The sequence below is a fragment of the Oncorhynchus keta genome, chromosome 35, assembly GCF_023373465.1.
Source record: "Oncorhynchus keta strain PuntledgeMale-10-30-2019 chromosome 35, Oket_V2, whole genome shotgun sequence".
Taxonomy (NCBI): domain Eukaryota; kingdom Metazoa; phylum Chordata; class Actinopteri; order Salmoniformes; family Salmonidae; genus Oncorhynchus; species Oncorhynchus keta.
In genome coordinates, this window is record NC_068455.1 from 104,834 (window position 1) to 126,273 (window position 21,440).

General features: G+C 50.8%; 1 protein-coding gene across 2 annotated transcripts; it reads left to right on the forward strand.

Annotated features, from left to right (window-relative positions):
- The first annotated feature begins 1,244 nt into the window (after window positions 1–1,244).
- LOC127915562 (protein Jade-1-like) lies at window positions 1,245–19,253 on the forward strand. Of its 2 annotated transcripts, none has more exons than XM_052495806.1 (7): window positions 1,245–1,658; window positions 3,084–3,148; window positions 3,270–3,427; window positions 9,101–9,270; window positions 14,674–14,885; window positions 15,656–15,823; window positions 18,400–19,253. In XM_052495806.1, exons 1-7 carry the CDS (start codon window positions 1,610–1,612, stop codon window positions 18,811–18,813), a joined length of 1,236 nt encoding a protein of 411 aa, XP_052351766.1. In that variant the 5' UTR covers window positions 1,245–1,609; the 3' UTR covers window positions 18,814–19,253. The 2 variants fall into 2 exon arrangements, with proteins under 2 accessions (XP_052351766.1, XP_052351767.1); XM_052495807.1 differs by lacking the exon at window positions 1,245–1,658 and adding an exon at window positions 2,524–2,640.
- Window positions 19,254–21,440: the final 2,187 nt, after the last annotated feature.

A 21,440-nucleotide genomic window follows, 5' to 3' on the forward strand; every position in this document is an offset into this window, starting at 1 on the left:
TGTTTATATTGTAATGCATAGGCCTATAGCCCACTGTTTATATTGTAATGCATAGGTCTATAGCCCACTGTTTATATTGTAATGCATAGGCCTATAGCCCACTGTTTATATTGTAATGCATAGGCCTATAGCCCACTGTTTATATTTAAATGTTTATATCCTACTGTTTATATTTTAATGAAAGTTGGGTACTTGGGAGCAGAGGAATCTATCTGGACTGTTAACTGACTTGTCATATGCTGAGGCAGTGAAGAAAGTAGAGGAAGATGGGCTAGGAGGGAGGGGTGGTGAGGGGAGTGGTGTGACTAGTAGATCTTTACCAGTACAGGGGGAGGGGCCAACAAGTTATAGTTATGGTTATCAACTGTACTGCAGGGATGAAATGTAAGTGGCTGACATTTGAGGCTGTGGTGGCAGCTGCAGAGAGGTATTTGGGTGTTACAGTGGTTGTGTCTTGTTAAATGTTAAGGCTGTTGGCCTTAGGTAGGACTAATTACATTGAAATAGTGGTGATGGGTTTCAGTGAGTGTAGGGTTAGATGGTAGGGTATTTGTTGATTTTCAAGCAAAGGGAGTTATACCCAATCTAGTAGGTGGCGATAATGTAACATGTATTGGATGTCAACCGCCGTTAAACCTAATCAAAGAAGATTACCAGCTATCGGTATCATTGGTTACGGTTTGCGAGCTAAGATGGCACGTCAGGTAGGCTAACCTTTACTGACAAACAAACAAGTTATCCTGTTCAGTTGTTCGTGTAACGTTAGCTAGTTAAGCACGTGTTTGTTTACACGTTATACATACATGGCTGTGTTTGGTCAACATTTTATTTTATTTAACTAGGCAAGTCAGTTATGTACAATTAAGGCCTAGGACCAGTGGGTAAACTGCCTGTCAGCTCGGGGATTTGATCGAGCAACCTTTCGGTAACTGGGCCAACGCTCTAACCACCAGGCTACCTGCCGCTCCTGTGAGTTAGTATATTCGCTACTAGCATTTTGTTCTGATATGAATGTGTCACTGCCTAACGAGTTGTTGGGGCGTGTTCAGCATGGCACAACGTTGTGGAACGTTCAGACATACCCAGCCGTGGGGTCATTGTGACGTAAACAATTATTTTTAGTACCATTTTGTTGTTGTTGCTTGATGTCTCAGATGGGAATAAACCCTGTCAGTCGTAGACGGGTGTTTCGCTTGTTCCTAGCTAGCTAGGAGCCTTGACACCGGTGCATGAATAACGTTAGTGATTAGCACTTTTGTGTGATGGTGGGTGAGGTGACCTCTAATTGAGCAGTACTAGATACATAGGGCGGCGCACAATTGGCCAAGCGTCGTCCGGAATTAACTGACTTGCCTAGTTAAAGGTTACATTTGAAAAAATCTTACAATTTGCCACCACATTATCTATCATACTAATCGTCAGTCCAAAAACTCTGGTTGAGATGATAGATGAGAAGTCATTGATCATCAGTCAGGCAGATGGCAGCCATGTTTGGTCTAGTGAAAGTTGGGTACTTGGCAGCAGAGGAATCTGTCTGGACTGTGCAGTTGGTTATGAATCTCCTCTTTTCAGATTACACAATTAGACCTTAACCTCGCCAATACTGATCATGAAGAGAAGTCGACATCCAAGCAGCAGCGAAGACTCTGACAATGGAAGTAAGCACCCTCTTCAACTAGAGTAACCCTACCCCATTCATAGATATGGACTGCTTTAGGTCTATGATGATAGGGTTAGTTAGGGTTAGAGTAACCCTACCCCAGTCATAGATGTGGACTGCTTTAGGTCTATGATGATAGGGTTAGTTAGGGTTAGAGTAACCCTACCCCAGTCATAGATGTGGACTGCTTTAGGTCTATGATGATAGGGTTAGAGTAACCCTACCCCAGTCATCGATGTGGACTGCTTTAGGTCTATGATGATAGGGTTAGAGTAACCCTACCCCAGTCATAGATGTGGACTGCTTTAGGTCTATGATGATAGGGTTAGAGTAACCCTACCCCATTCATAGATGTGGACTGCTTTAGGTCTATGATGATAGGGTTAGAGTAACCCTACCCCATTCATAGATATGGACTGCTTTAGGTCTATGATGATAGGGTTAGAGTAACCCTACCCCATTCATAGATGTGGACTGCTTTAGGTCTATGATGATAGGGTTAGTTAGGGTTAGAGTAACCCTACCCCATTCATAGATATGGACTGCTTTAGGTCTATGATGATAGGGTTAGTTAGGGTTAGAGTAACCCTACCCCATTCATAGATGTGGACTGCTTTAGGTCTATGATGATAGGGTTAGTTAGGGTTAGAGTAACCCTACCCCAGTCATAGATGTGGACTGCTTTAAGTCTATGATGATAGGGTTAGAGTAACCCTACCCCATTCATAGTATCAAAATATTGTTGCACCAGTGGTTTCTCCAAGATCATGTCTAGAGCTGTCCAATTACCTCTAATTCAGACTTGAAAACAAGTAATTTCATTGGCCTGTTGATTCTCTGCTGTACTTGGTGTTCAGGAAGGCTCAGGAGATTGACCAGAAAGACACAGCCAGAGAGCAGAGAGGCAGAGGGTCTCCAGACCAGGCAGAGAGAGAGTAGTGCCAGACAGCGCTACTGGACATTTAAAGATGTCTTGGCAGGTCAGGCAGGAAAGAAGGAAGAAACTGAACACCAGCCATTGTTCCATACATTTTACAGGACTACGTAAAGGACTATATATTCTAGTGTCTTACAGGACCATAGATAGGCCTATACGCTAGTGGCCTAGAAAGACTGCAGGTTACAGTCAGATACCCATCAAGTTGCAGAAGTTGGATCGAAATGATAATAATAATATAATAATAATATATGCCATTTAGCAGACGCTTTTATCCAAAGCGACTTACAGTCATGTGTGCATACATTCTACGTATGGGTGGTCCCGGGGATCGAACCCACTACCCTGGCGTTACAAGCGCCATGCTCTACCAACTGAGCTACAGAAGGACCACATGATTCGGCCTGAATGTCGGTTTAAGATAAGCCCCAAGGAGAATTGAGATGGCTGAAGTCTGATTGTATTAATTCCTCTGTCTTCTCGAAGGTAACTCCACTTCCTGGTCGCAACATTCTAAACTCAGGAGAACCAATGGGATGAAGCCCGCAGAGGTATGTCACCCCACTAACCTAACCCCTTTTGTTGGCCTATTGCTGTGTGCTGCTGAAGGAAGTATACATGTCCCAGGTATTTAGTGTATAATCTGTCTGTCCTTGTCCCTGTGTCGTGCAGGTGTTCAGGACAGACTTCATCACGGCCATGAAGCTCCATGACACGTACCAACTGAACCCTGAGGATTACTACGTCCTGGCCGACCCCTGGAGACAGGAGTGGGAGAAGGGAGTTCAGGTCCCTGTCAGCCCTCACATCATCCCCCAGCCGGTAGCCCGGTAGGACATGTAGCCCTCACACCATCCCCCAGCCTGTAGCCCGGTAGGACATGTAGCCCTCACACCATCCCTCAGCCTGTAGCCCGGTAGGACATATAGCCTAAACACCATCCCCCAGACTGTAGCCCGGTAGGACATGTAGCCTAAACACCATCCCTCAGCCTGTAGCCCGGTAGGACATATAGCCTAAACACCATCCCCCAGACTGTAGCCCGGTAGGACATGTAGCCTAAACACCATCCCCCAGACTGTAGCCCGGTAGGACATGTAGCCTAAACACCATCCCCCAGCCTGTAGCCCGGTAGGACATATAGCCTGTAGCCCAGTAGGACATGTAGCCCTCACACCATCCCCCAGCCTGTAGCCCGGTAAGACATATAGCCCTCACACCATCCCCCAGCCTGTAGCCCGGTAAGACATATAGCCCTCACATCATCCCCCAGCCTGTAGCCCGGTAGGACATATAGCCTGTAGCCCGGTAGGACATGTAGCCCTCACACCATCCCCCAGCCTGTAGCCCGGTAGAACATGTAGCCCTCACACCATCCCCCAGCCTGTAGCCCGGTAGGACATGTAGCCCTCACACCATTCCCCAGCCTGTAGCCCGGGAAGACATGTAGCCCAGTAGGACATGTAGCCCTCACACCATCCCTCAACCTGTAGCCCGGTAGGACATGTAGCCTAAACACCATCCCTCAGCCTGTAGCCCGGTAGGACATATAGCCCTCACACCATCCCCCAGCCTGTAGCCCGGTAGGACATGTAGCCTAAACACCATCCCTCAGCCTGTAGCCCGGTAAGACATATAGCCCTCACACCATCCCCCAGCCTGTAGCCCGGTAAGACATATAGCCCAGTAGGACATGTAGCCTGTAGCCCGGTAAGACATATAGCCCTCACACCATCCCTCAGCCTGTAGCCCGGTAAGACATATAGCCCTCACACCATCCCCCAGCCTGTAGCCCGGTAGGACATGTAGCCTAAACACCATCCCTCAGCCTGTAGCCCGGTAAGACATATAGCCCTCACACCATCCCCCAGCCTGTAGCCCGGTAGGACATATAGCCCTCACACCATCCCCCAGCCTGTAGCCCGGTAGGACATGTCGCCCTCACACCATCCCCCAGCCTGTAGCCCAGTAGGACATGTAGCCCTCACACCATCCCCCAGCCTGTAGCCCGGTAGGACATGTAGCCCTCACACCATCCCCCAGCCTGTAGCCCGGTAGGACATATAGCCTAAACATCATTCCCCAGCCTGTAGCCCGGTAGGACATGTAGCCCTCACACCATCCCCCAGCCTGTAGCCCGGTAGGACATGTAGCCCTCACACCATCCCCCAGCCTGTAGCCCGGTAGGACATGTAGCCCTCACACCATCCCCCAGCCTGTAGCCCGGTAAGACATATAGCCTAAACATCATTCCCCAGCCTGTAGCCCGGTAGGACATGTAGCCCTCACACCATCCCCCAGCCTGTAGCCCGGTAGGACATGTAGCCCTCACACCATCCCCCAGCCTGTAGCCCGGTAAGACATGTAGCCCAGTAGGACATGTAGCCTGTAGCCCGGTAGGACATGTAGCCTGTAGCCCGGTAGGACATGTAGCCCTCAACCATCCCCCAGCCTGTAGCCCGGTAGGACATGTAGCCTGTAGCCCGGTAGGACATGTAGCCCTCACACCATCCCCCAGCCTGTAGCCCGGTAGGACATGTAGCTCTCACACCATCCCCCAGCCTGTAGCCCGGTAGGACATGTAGCCCTCACACCATCCCCCAGCCTGTAGCCCGGTAAGACATGTAGCCCAGTAGGACATGTAGCCTGTAGCCCGGTAGGACATGTAGCCTGTAGCCCGGTAGGACATGTAGCCCTCACACCATCCCCCAGACTGTAGCCCGGTAAGACATGTAGCCCTCACACCATCCCCCAGACTGTAGCCCGGTAAGACATGTAGCCCAGTAGGACATGTAGCCTGTAGCCCGGTAGGACATGTAGCCTGTAGCCCGGTAGGACATGTAGCCTAAACCCATTCCCTCGGCCTGTAGCCCAGTAGGACATGTAGCCTAAACACCATCCCTCAGCCTGTAGCCCGGTAGGACATGTAGCCTAAACACCATCCCTCAGCCTGTAGCCCGGCAGGACATGTAGCCTAAACACCATCCCTCAGCCTGTAGCCCGGTAGGACATGTAGCCCAGTAGGACATGTAGCCTAAACACCATCCCTTAGCCTGTAGCCCGGTAGGACATGTAGCCTAAACCCATTCCATCGGCCTGTAGCCCAGTAGGACATGTAGCCTAAACACCATTCCCCAGACTGTAGCCCGGTAAGACATATAGCCTAAACCCATTCCCCAGCCTGTAGTCCGGTAGGACATGTAGCCTAAACACCATCCCTCAGCCTGTAGCCCGGTAGGACATGTAGCCTAAACACCATCCCTCAGCCTGTAGCCCGGTAGGACATATAGCCTAAACACCATCCCTCAGCCTGTCGCCCGGCAGGACATGTAGCCTAAACACCATCCCCCAGCCTGTAGCGCGGTAAGACATATAGCCCAGTAGGACATGTAGCCTAAACACCATCCCCCAGCCTGTAGCCCGGTAGGACATGTAGCCTAAACACCATCCCCCAGCCTGTAGCCCAGTAGGACATGTAGCCTAAACACCATCCCTCAGCCTGTAGCCCGGTAGGACATGTAGCCTAAACACCATCCCCCAGCCTGTCGCCCAGTAGGACATGTAGCCTAAATGTAGCCCCATCCCCCAGCCTGTAGCCCGGTAAGACATGTAGCCTAAACACCATCCCCCAGCCTGTAGCCCGGTAAGACATATAGCCCAGTAGGACATGTAGCCTAAACACCATCCCCCAGCCTGTAGCCCGGTAGGACATGTAGCCTAAACACCATCCCCCAGCCTGTAGCCTGGTAGGACATGTAGCCTAAACACCATCCCTCAGCCTGTAGCCCGGTAGGACATGTAGCCTAAACACCATCCCCCAGCCTGTAGCCCGGTAGGACATGTAGCCTAAACACCATCCCCCAGCCTGTAGCCCGGTAAGACATATAGCCCGGTAGGACATGTAGCCTAAACACCATCCCTCAGCCTGTAGCCCAGTAGGACATGTAGCCTAAACACCATCCCTCAGCCTGTAGCCCGGTAGGACATGTAGCCTAAACACCATCCCTCAGCCTGAAGCCCGGTAAGACATGTAGCCTAAACACCATCCCCCAGACTGTAGCCCGGTAAGACATATAGCCCGGTAGGACATGTAGCCTAAACACCATCCCTCAGCCTGTAGCCCAGTAGGACATGTAGCCTAAACACCATCCCTCAGCCTGTAGCCCGGTAGGACATGTAGCCTAAACACCATCCCTCAGCCTGTAGCCCGGTAAGACATATAGCCCAGTAGGACATGTAGCCTAAACACCATCCCCCAGCCTGTAGCCCGGTAGGACATGTAGCCTAAACACCATCCCCCAGCCTGTAGCCCGGTAGGACATGTAGCCTAAACACCATCCCTCAGCCTGTAGCCCGGTAGGACATGTAGCCTAAACACCATCCCCCAGACTGTAGCCCGGTAGGACATGTAGCCTAAACACCATCCCCCAGCCTGTAGCCCGGTAGGACATGTAGCCTAAACACCATCCCTCAGCCTGTAGCCCGGTAGGACATGTAGCCTAAACACCATCCCTCAGCCTGAAGCCCGGTAAGACATGTAGCCTAAACACCATCCCCCAGACTGTAGCCCGGTAAGACATATAGCCCGGTAGGACATGTAGCCTAAACACCATCCCTCAGCCTGTAGCCCAGTAGGACATGTAGCCTAAACACCATCCCTCAGCCTGTAGCCCGGTAGGACATGTAGCCTAAACACCATCCCTCGGCCTGTAGCCCGGTAAGACATGTAGCCTAAACACCATCCCCCAGACTGTAGCCCGGTAAGACATATAGCCCGGTAGGACATGTAGCCTAAACACCATCCCTCAGCCTGTAGCCCAGTAGGACATGTAGCCTAAACACCATCCCTCAGCCTGTAGCCCAGTAGGATATGTAGCCTAAACACCATCCCTCAGCCTGTAGCCCGGTAGGATATGTAGCCTAAACACCATCCCTCAGCCTGTAGCCCGGTAGGACATGTAGCCTAAACCCATTCCCTCGGCCTGTAGGACATGTAGCCTAAACACCATCCCTCAGCCTGTAGCCCAGTAGGACATGTAGCCTAAACACCATCCCTCAGCCTGTAGCCCGGTAGGACATGTAGCCTAAACACCATCCCTCAGCCTGTAGCCCGGTAAGACATGTAGCCTAAACACCATCCCCCAGACTGTAGCCCGGTAAGACATATAGCCCATTAGGACATGTAGCCTAAACACCATCCCTCAGCCTGTAGCCCAGTAGGATATGTAGCCTAAACACCATCCCTCAGCCTGTAGCCCGGTAGGACATGTAGCCTAAACACCATCCCTCAGCCTGTAGCCCGGTAGGACATGTAGCCTAAACACCATCCCTCAGCCTGTAGCCCGGTAGGACATATAGCCTAAACACCATCCCTCAGCCTGTAGCCCGGTAGGACATGTAGCCTAAACACCATCCCTCAGCCTGTAGCCCAGTAGGACATGTAGCCTAAACCCATTCCCTCGGCCTGTAGCCCAGTAGGACATGTAGCCTAAACACCATCCCTCAGCCTGTAGCCCGGTAGGACATGTAGCCTAAACACCATCCCCCAGCCTGTAGCCCGGTAGGACATGTAGCCTAAACACCATCCCCCAGCCTGTAGCCCGGTAGGACATGTAGCCTAAACACCATCCCCCAGCCTGTAGCCCGGTAGGACATGTAGCCTAAACACCATCCCCCAGCCCGGTAAGACATATAGCCCGGTAGGACATGTAGCCTAAACACCATCCCTCAGCCTGTAGCCCAGTAGGACATGTAGCCTAAACACCATCCCTCAGCCTGTAGCCCGGTAGGACATGTAGCCTAAACACCATCCCTCAGCCTGTAGCCCGGTAAGACATGTAGCCTAAACACCATCCCCCAGACTGTAGCCCGGTAAGACATATAGCCCATTAGGACATGTAGCCTAAACACCATCCCTCAGCCTGTAGCCCAGTAGGACATGTAGCCTAAACACCATCTCTCAGCCTGTAGCCCGGTAGGACATGTAGCCTAAACACCATCTCTCAGCCTGTAGCCTGGTAGGTCATGTAAACTAAACACCATCCCTCAGCCTGTAGCCCGGTAGGACATGTAGCCTAAACACCATATCCCAGCCTGTAGCCTGGTAGGACATGTGACATGTAGCCTGGTAGGACATGTAGCCTACATGTGTCTGTCTCTCTGTGTCTCTCTGTGTATGTGCAGTATAAATCACATTATTGTGAAATACCTCCTCTAACAGTATGAATCAGGCTGTTTGAGAAGGTTTGAATCATGAGCAACCTGTCTACACAGTCTGAAGTACAATACCAACATAGCTACTGTAGTAGGTCAAAGCTGTGAGCTGTAAAACCTTGGTGGAGTAGGCATTGTGGGGCTCGTGAATTTCAGACCAACGCCTACTTGTTGTTTCTAATATCCAATAGGGCTGTGATGATAAATCTGAATCTTCCTTGCCAAAATACCAACGAGTATCGTGAAACTGGTATCGTCCCGGGCCTAATATCTAACTCTCTGCTCCTTAGGGTGGTGGCTGAAAGAGGGACAGAGGTGATGTTCTTGAAGCCCAAGAAGTGGATCCGTTCTGGGGGTTCAGAGGACATCCAGACCCTGGCTGAGGGGACGTGTCGTTACGACCTCAACGACACTGACGTGGCCTGGCTGGAGCTCATCAACCAGCAGTTCACTCTGATGGGTCAGTAGATTTACCCCCTCAACTAAGGTTGTACAGCTCACTGTGTAGTGTTGACTGTGTCGTGGTTCAGCGCTGTGTAGTGTCGACTGTGTCGCGGTTCAGAGCTACGTAGTGTTGACTGTATCGCGATTCAGAGCTACGTAGTGTTGACTGTGTCGTGGTTCGGCGCCACGTAGTGTTGACTGTGTCGCGGTTCAGAGCTACGTAGTGTCGACTGTGTCGTGGTTCAGAGCTACGTAGTGTTGACTGTGTCGTGGTTCAGAGCTACGTAGTGTTGACTGTGTCGCGGTTCAGAGCTACGTAGTGTTGACTGTGTCGCGGTTCAGTGCTGCGTAGTGTTGACTGTGTCGCAGTTCAGCGCTGTGTTGTGCTGATTGTCGCGGTTCAGCGCTACGTAGTGTTTCAGCGCTACGTAGTGTTGACTGTGTCACGGTTCAGAGCTATGTAGTGTTGACTGTGTCGCGGTTCAGAGCTGACTGTGTCGCGGTTCAGTGTTGACGGTTCAGAGCTACGTAGTGTTGACTGTGTCACGGTTCAGTGCTGCGTAGTGTTTACTGTCGCGGTTCAGCGCTGCGTTGTGCTGATTGTCGCGGTTCAGCGCTACGTAGTGTTGACTGTGTGGCGGTTCAGTGCTACGTAGTGTTGACTGTGTCGCGGTTCAGCGCTGCGTTGTGCTGATTGTCGCGGTTCAGCGCTACGTAGTGTTGACTGTGTCGCGGTTCAGAGCTACGTAGTGTTGACTGTGTCGCGGTTCAGAGCTATGTAGTGTTGACTGTGTCGCGGTTCAGCGCTGCGTAGTGTTGACTGCGTCGCTGTTCAGAGCTATGTAGTGTTGACTGTGTCGTGGTTCAGCGCTGTGTAGTGTTGACTGTGTCGCGGTTCAGCGCTACGTAGTGTTGACTGTGTCGCGGTACAGCGCTACGTAGTGTTGACTGCGTCGTGGTTCAGCGCTGTGTAGTGTTGACTGTGTCGCGGTTCAGCGCTACGTAGTGTTGACTGTGTCGCGGTTCAGCGCTACGTAGTGTTGACTGCGTCGTGGTTCAGCGCTGCGTAGTGTTGACTGCGTCGCGGTTCAGCGCTACGTAGTGTTGACTGTGTCGCGGTTCAGCGCTACGTAGTGTTGACTGTGTCGCGGTTCAGCGCCACGTAGTGTTGACTGTGTCGCGGTTCAGCGCCACGTAGTGTTGACTGTGTCGCGGTTCAGCGCCACGTAGTGTTGACTGTGTCGCGGTTCAGCGCTGTGTAGTGTTGACTGCGTCGCGGTTCAGCGCTACGTAGTGTTGACTGTGTCGCGGTTCAGCGCTACGTAGTGTTGACTGTGTCGCGGTTCAGCGCTGCGTAGTGTTGACTGTGTCGTGGTTCAGCGCTGTGTAGTGTTGACTGTGTCGTGGTTCAGAGCAACGTAGTGTTGACTGTGTCGCGGTTCAGAGCTACGTAGTGTTGACTGTGTCGTGGTTCAGAGCAACGTAGTGTTGACTGTGTCGTGGTTCAGAGCTACGTAGTGTTGACTGTGTCGTGGTTCAGAGCTACGTAGTGTTGACTGTGTCGCGGTTCAGCGCTACGTAGTGTTGACTGTGTCGCGGTTCAGCGCTACGTAGTGTTGACTGCGTCGCGGTTCAGAGCTGCGTAGTGTTGACTGTGTCGCGGTTCAGCGCTACGTAGTGTTGACTGTGTCGCGGTTCAGCGCCACGTAGTGTTGACTGTGTCGCGGTTCAGCGCCGTGTAGTGTTGACTGCGTCGCGGTTCAGCGCTACGTAGTGTTGACTGTGTCGCGGTTCAGTGCTACGTAGTGTTGACTGTGTCGCGGTTCAGCACTACGTAGTGTTGACTGTGTCGCGGTTCAGCGCTGCGTAGTGTTGACTGTGTCGTGGTTCAGCGCTGTGTAGTGTTGACTGTGTAGCGGTTCAGAGCAACGTAGTGTTGACTGTGTCGCGGTTCAGAGCTACGTAGTGTCGACTGTGTCGTGGTTCAGAGCTACGTAGTGTTGACTGTGTCGTGGTTCAGAGCTACGTAGTGTTGACTGTGTCGCGGTTCAGCGCTACGTAGTGTTGACTGTGTCGTGGTTCAGCGCTGTGTAGTGTTGACTGTGTCGCGGTTCAGCGCTACGTAGTGTTGACTGCGTCGCGGTTCAGCGCTACGTAGTGTTGACTGTGTCGCGGTTCAGCGCTACGTAGTGTTGACTGTGTCGCGGTTCAGCGCTACGTAGTGTTGACTGTGTCGCGGTTCAGCGCTACGTAGTGTTGACTGTGTCGCGGTTCAGCGCTACGTAGTGTTGACTGTGTCGTGGTTCAGCGCTGTGTAGTGTTGACTGTGTCGTGGTTCAGAGCAACGTAGTGTTGACTGTGTCGTGGTTCAGAGCTACGTAGTGTTGACTGTCTGTTCTCCAGGCATGGGGCTGTTGGACAAGACGACCATGGAGAGAGGGTTGGGGTTAGACTGAACTATAATACTGTGTTTAAAGGTCCTTGTTAGTCTAGACCGGTGGTTCTCTACTGGAGGGTTAGGGGTTAGTCTAGACCAGTGGTTCTCTACTGGAGGGTTAGTCTAGACCGGTGGTTCTCTACTGGAGGGTTAGGGGTTAGTCTAGACCAGTGGTTTTCTACTGGAGGGTTTGGGGTTAGTCTAGACCGGTGGTTATCTACTGGAGGGTTAGGGGTTAGTCTAGACCGGTGGTTCTCTACTGGAGGGTTAGGGGTTAGTCTAGACCAGTGGTTCTCTACTGGAGGGTTAGGGGTTAGTCTAGACCAGTGGTTTTCTACTGGGGGGTTAGGGGTTAGTCTAGACCAGTGGTTCTCTACTGGAGGGTTAGGGGTTAGTATAGACCAGTGGTTCTCTACTGGGGGGTTAGGGGTTAGTCTAGACCAGTGGTTCTCTACTGGAGGGTTAGGGGTTAGTATAGACCAGTGGTTCTCTACTGGGGGGTTAGGGGTTAGTCTAGACCAGTGGTTCTCTACTGGAGGGTTAGGGGTTACTATAGACCAGTGCTTCTCTACTGGAGGGTTAGGGGTTAGTCTAGACCGGTGGTTCTCTACTGGAGGGTTAGGGGTTATTCTAGACCAGTGGTTCTCTACTGGAGGGTTAGTCTAGACCAGTGGTTCTCTACTGGAGGGTTAGGGGTTAGTCTAGACCAGTGGTTCTCTACTGGAGGGTTAGGGGTTAGTCTAGACCAGTGGTTCTCTATTGGAGGGTTAGGGTTAGTCTAGACCAGTGGTTCTCTACTGGAGGGTTAGGGTTAGTCTAGACCAGTGGTTCTCTACTGGAGGGTTAGGGTTAGTCTAGACCAGTGGTTCTCTACCTGAGGGTTAGTCTCGACCAGTGGTTCTCTACTGGAGGGTTGGTCTAGACCAGTGGTTCTCTACTGGAGGGTTAGGGTTAGTCTAGACCAGTGGTTCTCTACTGGAGGGTTAGTCTAGACCAGTGGTTCTCTACTGGAGGGATAGGGTTAGTCTAGACCAGTGGTTCTCTACTGGAGGGTTAGGGTTAGTCTAGACCGGTGGTTCTCTACTGGAGGGTTAGGGGTTAGTCTAGACCGGTGGTTCTCTACTGGAGGGTTAGGGGTTAGTCTAGACCGGTGGTTCTCTACTGGAGGGTTAGGGGTTAGTCTAGACCGGTGGTTCTCTACTGGAGGGTTAGGGTTAGTCTAGACCAGTGGTTCTCTACTGGAGGGTTAGGGTTAGTCTAGACTAGTGGTTCTCTACTAGAGGGTTAGTCTAGACCAGTGGTTCTCTACTGGAGGGTTAGGGGTTAGTCTAGACCAGTGGTTCTCTACTGGAGGGTTAGTCTAGACCAGTGGTTCTCTACTGGAGGGTTAGGGTTAGTCTAGACCAGTGGTTCTCTACTGGAGGGTTAGTCTAGACCAGTGGTTCTCTACTGGAGGGTTAGTCTAGACCAGTGGTTCTCTACTGGAGGGTTAGTCTAGACCAGTGGTTCTCTACTGGAGGGTTAGTCTAGACCAGTGGTTCTCTACTGGAGGGTTAGGGGTTAGTCTAGACCGGTGGTTCTCTACTGGAGGGTTAGGGTTAGTCTAGACCAGTGGTTCTCTACTGGAGGGTTAGGGGTTAGTCTAGACCGGTGGTTCTCTACTGGAGGGTTAGGGTTAGTCTAGACCAGTGGTTCTCTACTGGAAGGTTAGGGTTAGTCTAGACTAGTGGTTCTCTACTAGAGGGTTAGGGTTAGTCTAGACCAGTGGTTCTCTACTGGAGGGTTAGTCTAGACCAGTGGTTCTCTACTGGAGGGTTAGTCTAGACCAGTGGTTCTCTACTGGAGGGTTAGGGTTAGTCTAGACCAGTGGTTCTCTACTGGAGGGTTAGTCTAGACCAGTGGTTCTCTACTGGAGGGTTAGGGTTAGTCTAGACCAGTGGTTCTCTACTGGAGGGTTAGGGTTAGTCTAGACTAGTGGTTCTCTACTAGAGGGTTAGGGTTAGTCTAGACCAGTGGTTCTCTACTGGAGGGTTAGTCTAGACCAGTGGTTCTCTACTGGAGGGTTAGTCTAGACCAGTGGTTCTCTACTGGAGGGTTAGGGTTAGTCTAGACCAGTGGTTCTCTACTGGAGGGTTAGGGTTAGTCTAGACCAGTGGTTCTCTACTGGAGGGTTAGGGTTAGTCTAGACCAGTGGTTCTCTACTGGAGGGTTAGGGTTAGTCTAGACCGGTGATTCTCTACTGGAGGGTTAGGGTTCGTCTAGACCAGTGGTTCTCTACTGGAGGGTTAGTCTAGACCAGTGGTTCTCTACTGGAGGGTTAGGGTTAGTCTAGACCAGTGGTTCTCTACTGGAGGGTTAGGGTTAGTCTAGACCAGTGGTTCTCTACTGGAGGGTTAGTCTAGACCAGTGGTTCTCTACTGGAGGGTTAGTCTAGACCAGTGGTTCTCTACTGGAGGGTTAGTCTAGACCAGTGGTTCTCTACTGGAGGGTTAGTCTAGACCAGTGGTTCTCTACTGGAGGGTTAGGGTTAGTCTAGACCGGTGGTTCTCTACTGGAGGGTTAGGGGTTAGTCTAGACCAGTGGTTCTCTACTGGAAGGTTAGGGTTAGTCTAGACCAGTGGTTCTCTACTGGTTTTGTCTCTAGAGCGATCCAATATTCACATCGCAAAAGATAATCCCAAATACAATCTGTGAAAATGTGTGTAATACTATATTGGTAATGCAGCAGTTCTATGTCTAAGAACATCCCCACCTCTTATTGTGTTTTGTTGCCCATATTCTTCATTTTCTAAACTCACTGGTTAGAGACCACAAAAAGAGTTAACATTTATTTACACATGTAAGTTCATTATAATTTCTACACCCTTTCTACCTGGTTTACGAAATTCAGACTGGAGGATGTTTTACGCTCAGATACCCGCGACCCTCCATTTGACCCACGCTGGTCTAGACTGCATTATAATACCGTTTACTGTTCTTCAGGCATGGCTGTACTGGATGAGACCACCATGGAGAGAGCGATGGAGGAGTTCGAGCGGCGTTGCTATGACAGAATGAGACATCCCGTGGCAACGGAGGAGGGGTTTGGCATGGAGTACGACGAAGACGTCGTGTGTGACGTGTGTCGGTCACCTGACGGCGAGGACAACAATGAGATGGTGTTCTGTGACAAGTGCAACATCTGTGTTCACCAGGTACGGCTTTAGTTTTTAATACCGCTTGTAATTCTGCTCTTCAATGGCCTGTCTGGGTCTGTATGTTCCAGGGGTGTTATGGGATTCTGAAGGTACCCCTGACCCTAACCCTGTCTGGGTCTGTATGTTCCAGGGGTGTAATGGGATTCTGAAGGTACCCCTGACCCTAACCCTGTCTGGGTCTGTATGTTCCAGGGGTGTTATGGTACACTCTGAAGGTACCCCTAACCCTAACCCTGTCTGGGTCTGTATGTTCCAGGGGTGTTATGGGATTCTGAAGGTACCCCTAACCCTAACCCTGTCTGGGTCTGTATGTTCCAGGGGTGTAATGGGATTCTGAAGGTACCCCTGACCCTAACCCTGTCTGGGTCTGTATGTTCCAGGGGTGTTATGGTACACACTGACCTGCTGTCTCTGTGGACCCCTAACCCTGTCTGGGTCTGTATGTTCCAGGGGTGTAATGGGATTCTGAAGGTACCCCTGACCCTAACCCTGTCTGGGTCTGTATGTTCCAGGGGTGTAATGGGATTCTGAAGGTACCCCTGACCCTAACCCTGTCTGGGTCTGTATGTTCCAGGGGTGTTATGGTACACACTGACCTGCTGTCTCTGTGGACCCCTGACCCTAACCCTGTCTGGGTCTGTATGTTCCAGGGGTGTAATGGGATTCTGAAGGTACCAAAAGGGAGCAGGCTGTGTCAGACCTGTGCTCTGTGGATCCCCGAGGTGACGACCCCTAACCCTAACCCTGTCTGGGTCTGTATGTTCCAGGTGTGTTATGGGATTCTGAAGGTACCAAAAGGGAGCTGGCTGTGTCAGACCTGTGCTCTCGGCATCTCGCCCAAATGCCAAGTCTGCCCCAAGAAGGGTGGGGCCATGAAGCCCACCCGCAGCGGAACCAAGTGGGTCCACGTCAGCTGTGCTCTGTGGATCCCCGAGGTGACGACCCCTGACCCTTAACCTTGACCCTGACCCTTAATCCTGCTTATTGTAAGTTAATTTACTTCTAGGTGAGCATTGGGAACCCAGAGAAGATGGAGCCCATCACCAACATGTCCCACATCCCCAGTAACAGATGGGCACTGACCTGCTGTCTCTGTAAAGACCAGACTGGATCCTGTACACAGAAACACACTGACCTGCTGTCTCTGTAAAGACCAGACTGGAGCCTGTATACAGATACACACTGACCTGCTGTCTCTGTAAAGACCAGACTGGATCCTGTATACAGATACACACTGACCTGCTGTCTCTGTAAAGACCAGACTGGATCCTGTACACAGATACACACTGACCTGCTGTCTCTGTAAAGACCAGACTGGATCCTGTACACAGATACACACTGACCTGCTGTCTCTGTAAAGACCAGACTGGATCCTGTACACAGATACACACTGACCTGCTGTCTCTGTAAAGACCAGACTGGATCCTGTACACAGATACACACTGACCTGCTGTCTCTGTAAAGACCAGACTGGATCCTGTATACAGATACACACTGACCTGCTGTCTCTGTAAAGACCAGACTGGATCCTGTACACAGATACACACTGACCTGCTGTCTCTGTAAAGACCAGACTGGATCCTGTACACAGATACACACTGACCTGCTGTCTCTGTAAAGACCAGACTGGATCCTGTACACAGATACACACTGACCTGCTGTCTCTGTAAAGACCAGACTGGATCCTGTACACAGATACACACTGACCTGCTGTCTCTGTAAAGACCAGACTGGATCCTGTACACAGATACACACTGACCTGCTGTCTCTGTAAAGACCAGACTGGATCCTGTACACAGATACACACTGACCTGCTGTCTCTGTAAAGACCAGACTGGATCCTGTATACAGATACACACTGACCTGCTGTCTCTGTAAAGACCAGACTGGATCCTGTATACAGATACACACTGACCTGCTGTCTCTGTAAAGACCAGACTGGATCCTGTACACAGATACACACTGACCTGCTGTCTCTGTAAAGACCAGACTGGATCCTGTATACAGATACACACTGACCTGCTGTCTCTGTAAAGACCAGACTGGATCCTGTACACAGAAACACACTGACCTGCTGTCTCTGTAAAGACCAGACTGGAGCCTGTATACAGATACACACTGACCTGCTGTCTCTGTAAAGACCAGACTGGATCCTGTATACAGATACACACTGACCTGCTGTCTCTGTAAAGACCAGACTGGATCCTGTACACAGATACACACTGACCTGCTGTCTCTGTAAAGACCAGACTGGATCCTGTATACAGATACACACTGACCTGCTGTCTCTGTAAAGACCAGACTGGATCCTGTACACAGATACACACTGACCTGCTGTCTCTGTAAAGACCAGACTGGATCCTGTACACAGATACACACTGACCTGCTGTCTCTGTAAAGACCAGACTGGATCCTGTATACAGATACACACTGACCTGCTGTCTCTGTAAAGACCAGACTGGATCCTGTACACAGATACACACTGACCTGCTGTCTCTGTAAAGACCAGACTGGATCCTGTATACAGATACACACTGACCTGCTGTCTCTGTAAAGACCAGACTGGATCCTGTACACAGATACACACTGACCTGCTGTCTCTGTAAAGACCAGACTGGATCCTGTATACAGATACACACTGACCTGCTGTCTCTGTAAAGACCAGACTGGATCCTGTACACAGAAACACACTGACCTGCTCTCTGTAAAGACCAGACTGGATCCTGTATACAGATACACACTGACCTGCTGTCTCTGTAAAGACCAGACTGGATCCTGTACACAGATACACACTGACCTGCTGTCTCTGTAAAGACCAGACTGGATCCTGTATACAGATACACACTGACCTGCTGTCTCTGTAAAGACCAGACTGGATCCTGTACACAGATACACACTGACCTGCTGTCTCTGTAAAGACCAGACTGGATCCTGTACACAGATACACACTGACCTGCTGTCTCTGTAAAGACCAGACTGGATCCTGTATACAGATACACACTGACCTGCTGTCTCTGTAAAGACCAGACTGGATCCTGTACACAGATACACACTGACCTGCTGTCTCTGTAAAGACCAGACTGGATCCTGTATACAGATACACACTGACCTGCTGTCTCTGTAAAGACCAGACTGGATCCTGTATACAGATACACACTGACCTGCTGTCTCTGTAAAGACCAGACTGGATCCTGTATACAGATACACACTGACCTGCTGTCTCTGTAAAGACCAGACTGGATCCTGTATACAGATACACACTGACCTGCTGTCTCTGTAAAGACCAGACTGGATCCTGTATACAGATACACACTGACCTGCTGTCTCTGTAAAGACCAGACTGGAGCCTGTATACAGATACACACTGACCTGCTGTCTCTGTAAAGACCAGACTGGATCTATGAAGCTAGCATGGAGAAGGCTTTAATGACTGTTAGTGTGGATTTCTGTCACGTTAGCAGTCCTTTCTCTGCCAGTTTTCTGTCAGTTACCTTCCTCTCTGTTCCCTCAGTGTTCAGCTGAAAGCTGTCGGACAGCGTTCCATGTGAGCTGTGCCTTAGACAGCAGTCTGGAGATGAACACCATCATCAAAGAGCAGGATGAGGTCAAGTTCAACTCCTTCTGCCCCAAACACTCTGGTCTGGTGGGAGGAGAGGACGGCAAGGAGGAGGGGAGGAGGGGAGGGAGACTGAGAGGAGATGAAGTTCCTAACCCCCCTGTCCCTCATCCAGTCCCCAACCCAGTGGAGGCCCTGAGCCTCCGTCACATCAGACTACAGCAGCTGGAGGAGTCGTCACACCAGTTAGTTGATGTGAAGGAGGTGTCCCAGGCCCTGCAGCTGAACCAGGAGACAGTCCACTTCATGTATCAGTACTGGAAGCTGAAATGCCAAGCCAATCACAGCCAGCCATTGACTAACTCCTAACCCAATACCAGCAGGTGTATCTCGAACCATTGAAATAAATCCGGAGTGCAGCGTTGGCTGTTGCCTGTGTGCTTGTCTAATGACTGGGAGAAACATCACAAGAATATGAGACCGGTGTGCTATGACCCAGAAAGACAGAACTACTGTACTCCTCGGAACCAGACAGACAGAACTACTGTACTCCTCGGAACCAGACAGACAGAACTACTGTACTCCTCGGAACCAGACAGACAGAACTACTGTACTCCTCGGAACCAGACAGAGAACTACTGTACTCCTCGGAACCAGACAGACAGAACTACTGTACTCCTCGGAACCAGACAGACAGAACTACTGTACTCCTCGGAACCAGACAGACAGAACTACTGTACTCCTCGGAACCAGACAGACAGAACTACTGTACTCCTCAGAACCAGACAGACAGAACTACTGTACTCCTCGGAACCAGACAGACAGAACTACTGTACTCGACTCGGAACCAGACAGACAGAACTACTGTACTCCTCGACAAACCAGACAGATAGAACTACTGTACTCCTCGGAACCAGACAGACAGAACTACTGTACTCCTCGGAACCAGACAGAGAACTACTGTACTCCCCGGAACCAGACAGACAGAACTACTGTACTCCTCGAACCAGACAGACAGAACTACTGTACTCCCCGGAACCAGACAGACAGAACTACTGTACCCTGACTCGAACCAGACAGACAACTACTGTACTCCCCGGATCCAGACAGACAGAACTACTGTACAGAACACTAACTGAACCAGACAGACAGAACTACTGTACCCTGACTCTAACCCAGAACTAACTGACCCTGACTCTAACCCAGCAACTAACTGACCCTGACTCTAACCCAGCACACTAACCCTGACTCTAACCCAACACATAACTGACCCTGACTGACCCACAACACACTAAACCACCATACAGTCAAATTGACCCTGACTCTAATCGACAATACTGTTTTACTGACCCCGACTATAACCCACCATACTGTCTCACCCACCATACAGTGTAACTGACCCTGACTCTAACCCAGCACACTAACTGACCCTGACTCTAACCCAGCACACTAACTGACCCTGACTCTAACCCAGCACACTAACTGACCCTGACTCTAACCCAGCACACTAACTGACCCTGACTCTAACCCAACACACTAACTGACCCTGACTCTAACCCAGCACACTAACTGACCCTGACTCTAACCCAACACACTAACTGACCCTGACTCTAACCCAGCACACTAACTGACCTGACTCTAACCCAGCACACTAACTGACCCTGACTCTAACCCAACACACTAAACCCTGACCCTAACCCAGACTAACCCAGCACACTAACTGACCCTGACTCTAACCCAGCACACTAACTGACCCTGACTCTAACCCAGCACACTAACTGACCCTGACTCTAACCCAGCACACTAACTGACCCTGACTCTAACTCTAACCCAACACTAACTGACCCTGACTCTAACCCAGCACACTAACTGACCCTGACTCTAACCCAGCACACTAACTGACCCTGACTCTAACCCAACACACTAACTGACCCTGACTCTAACACAACACACTAACTGACCCTGACTCTAACCCAACACACTGACCCTGACTCTAACCCAACACACTAACTGACCCTGACTCTAACACAACACACTAACTGACCCTGACTCTAACCCAGCACACTAACTGACCCTGACTCTAACCCAACACACTAACTGACCCTGACTCTAACCCAACACACTAACTGACCCTGACTCTAACCCAGCACACTAACTGACCCTGACTCTAACCCAACACACTAACTGACCCTGACTCTAACCCAGCACACTAACTGACCCTGACTCTAACCCAACACACTAACTGACCCTGACTCTAACCCAGCACACTAACTGACCCTGACTCTAACCCAACACACTGACCCTGACTCTAACCCAGCACACTAACTGAACCTGACCCAACACACTAACTGACCCTGACTCTAACCCAGCACACTAACTGACCCTGACTAACCCAGCACACTAACTGACCCTGACTAACCCAGCACGCTAACTGACCCTGACTAACCCAGCACACTAACTGACCCTGACTAACCCAGCACACTAACTGACCCTGACTCTAACCCAGCACACTAACTGGCCCTGACTCTAACCCAACACACTAACTGACCCTGACTCTAACCCAACACACTAACTGACCCTGACTCTAACCCAACACACTAACTGACCCTGACTCTAACCCAGCACACTAACTGACCCTGACTCTAACCCAGCACACTAACTGAACCAACACACTAACTGACCCTGACTCTAACCCAGCACACGAACTGACCCTGACTCTAACCCAGCACACTAACTGACCCTGACTCTAACCCAACACACTAACTGACCCTGACTCTAACCCAACACACTAACTGACCCTGACTCTAACCCAGCACACTAACTGACCCTGACTCTAACCCACCACACAGTGTAACTGACCCTGACTCTAACCCACCATACATTGTAACTGACCCTGACTCTAACCCACCTTGCTGTCTTACTGATCCCGACTCTAACCCACCATACTGTCCGACTCTAACCCACCACACAGTGTAACTGACCCTGACTCTAACCCA

What these genes read in the sequence shown, in the direction of transcription:
- LOC127915562 (XM_052495806.1), top strand. Translation starts at nt 1,610, where the DNA reads ATGAAGAGAAGTCGACATCCAAGCAGCAGCGAAGACTCTGACAATGGA. An exon ending in ATGGGATGAAGCCCGCAGAG is followed by an intron (nt 3,149 to 3,269) that starts GTATGTCACCCC and finishes TGTGTCGTGCAG; the next exon opens with GTGTTCAGGACAGACTTCAT. An exon ending in ATCCCCCAGCCGGTAGCCCG is followed by an intron (nt 3,428 to 9,100) that starts GTAGGACATGTA and finishes TCTGCTCCTTAG; the next exon opens with GGTGGTGGCTGAAAGAGGGA.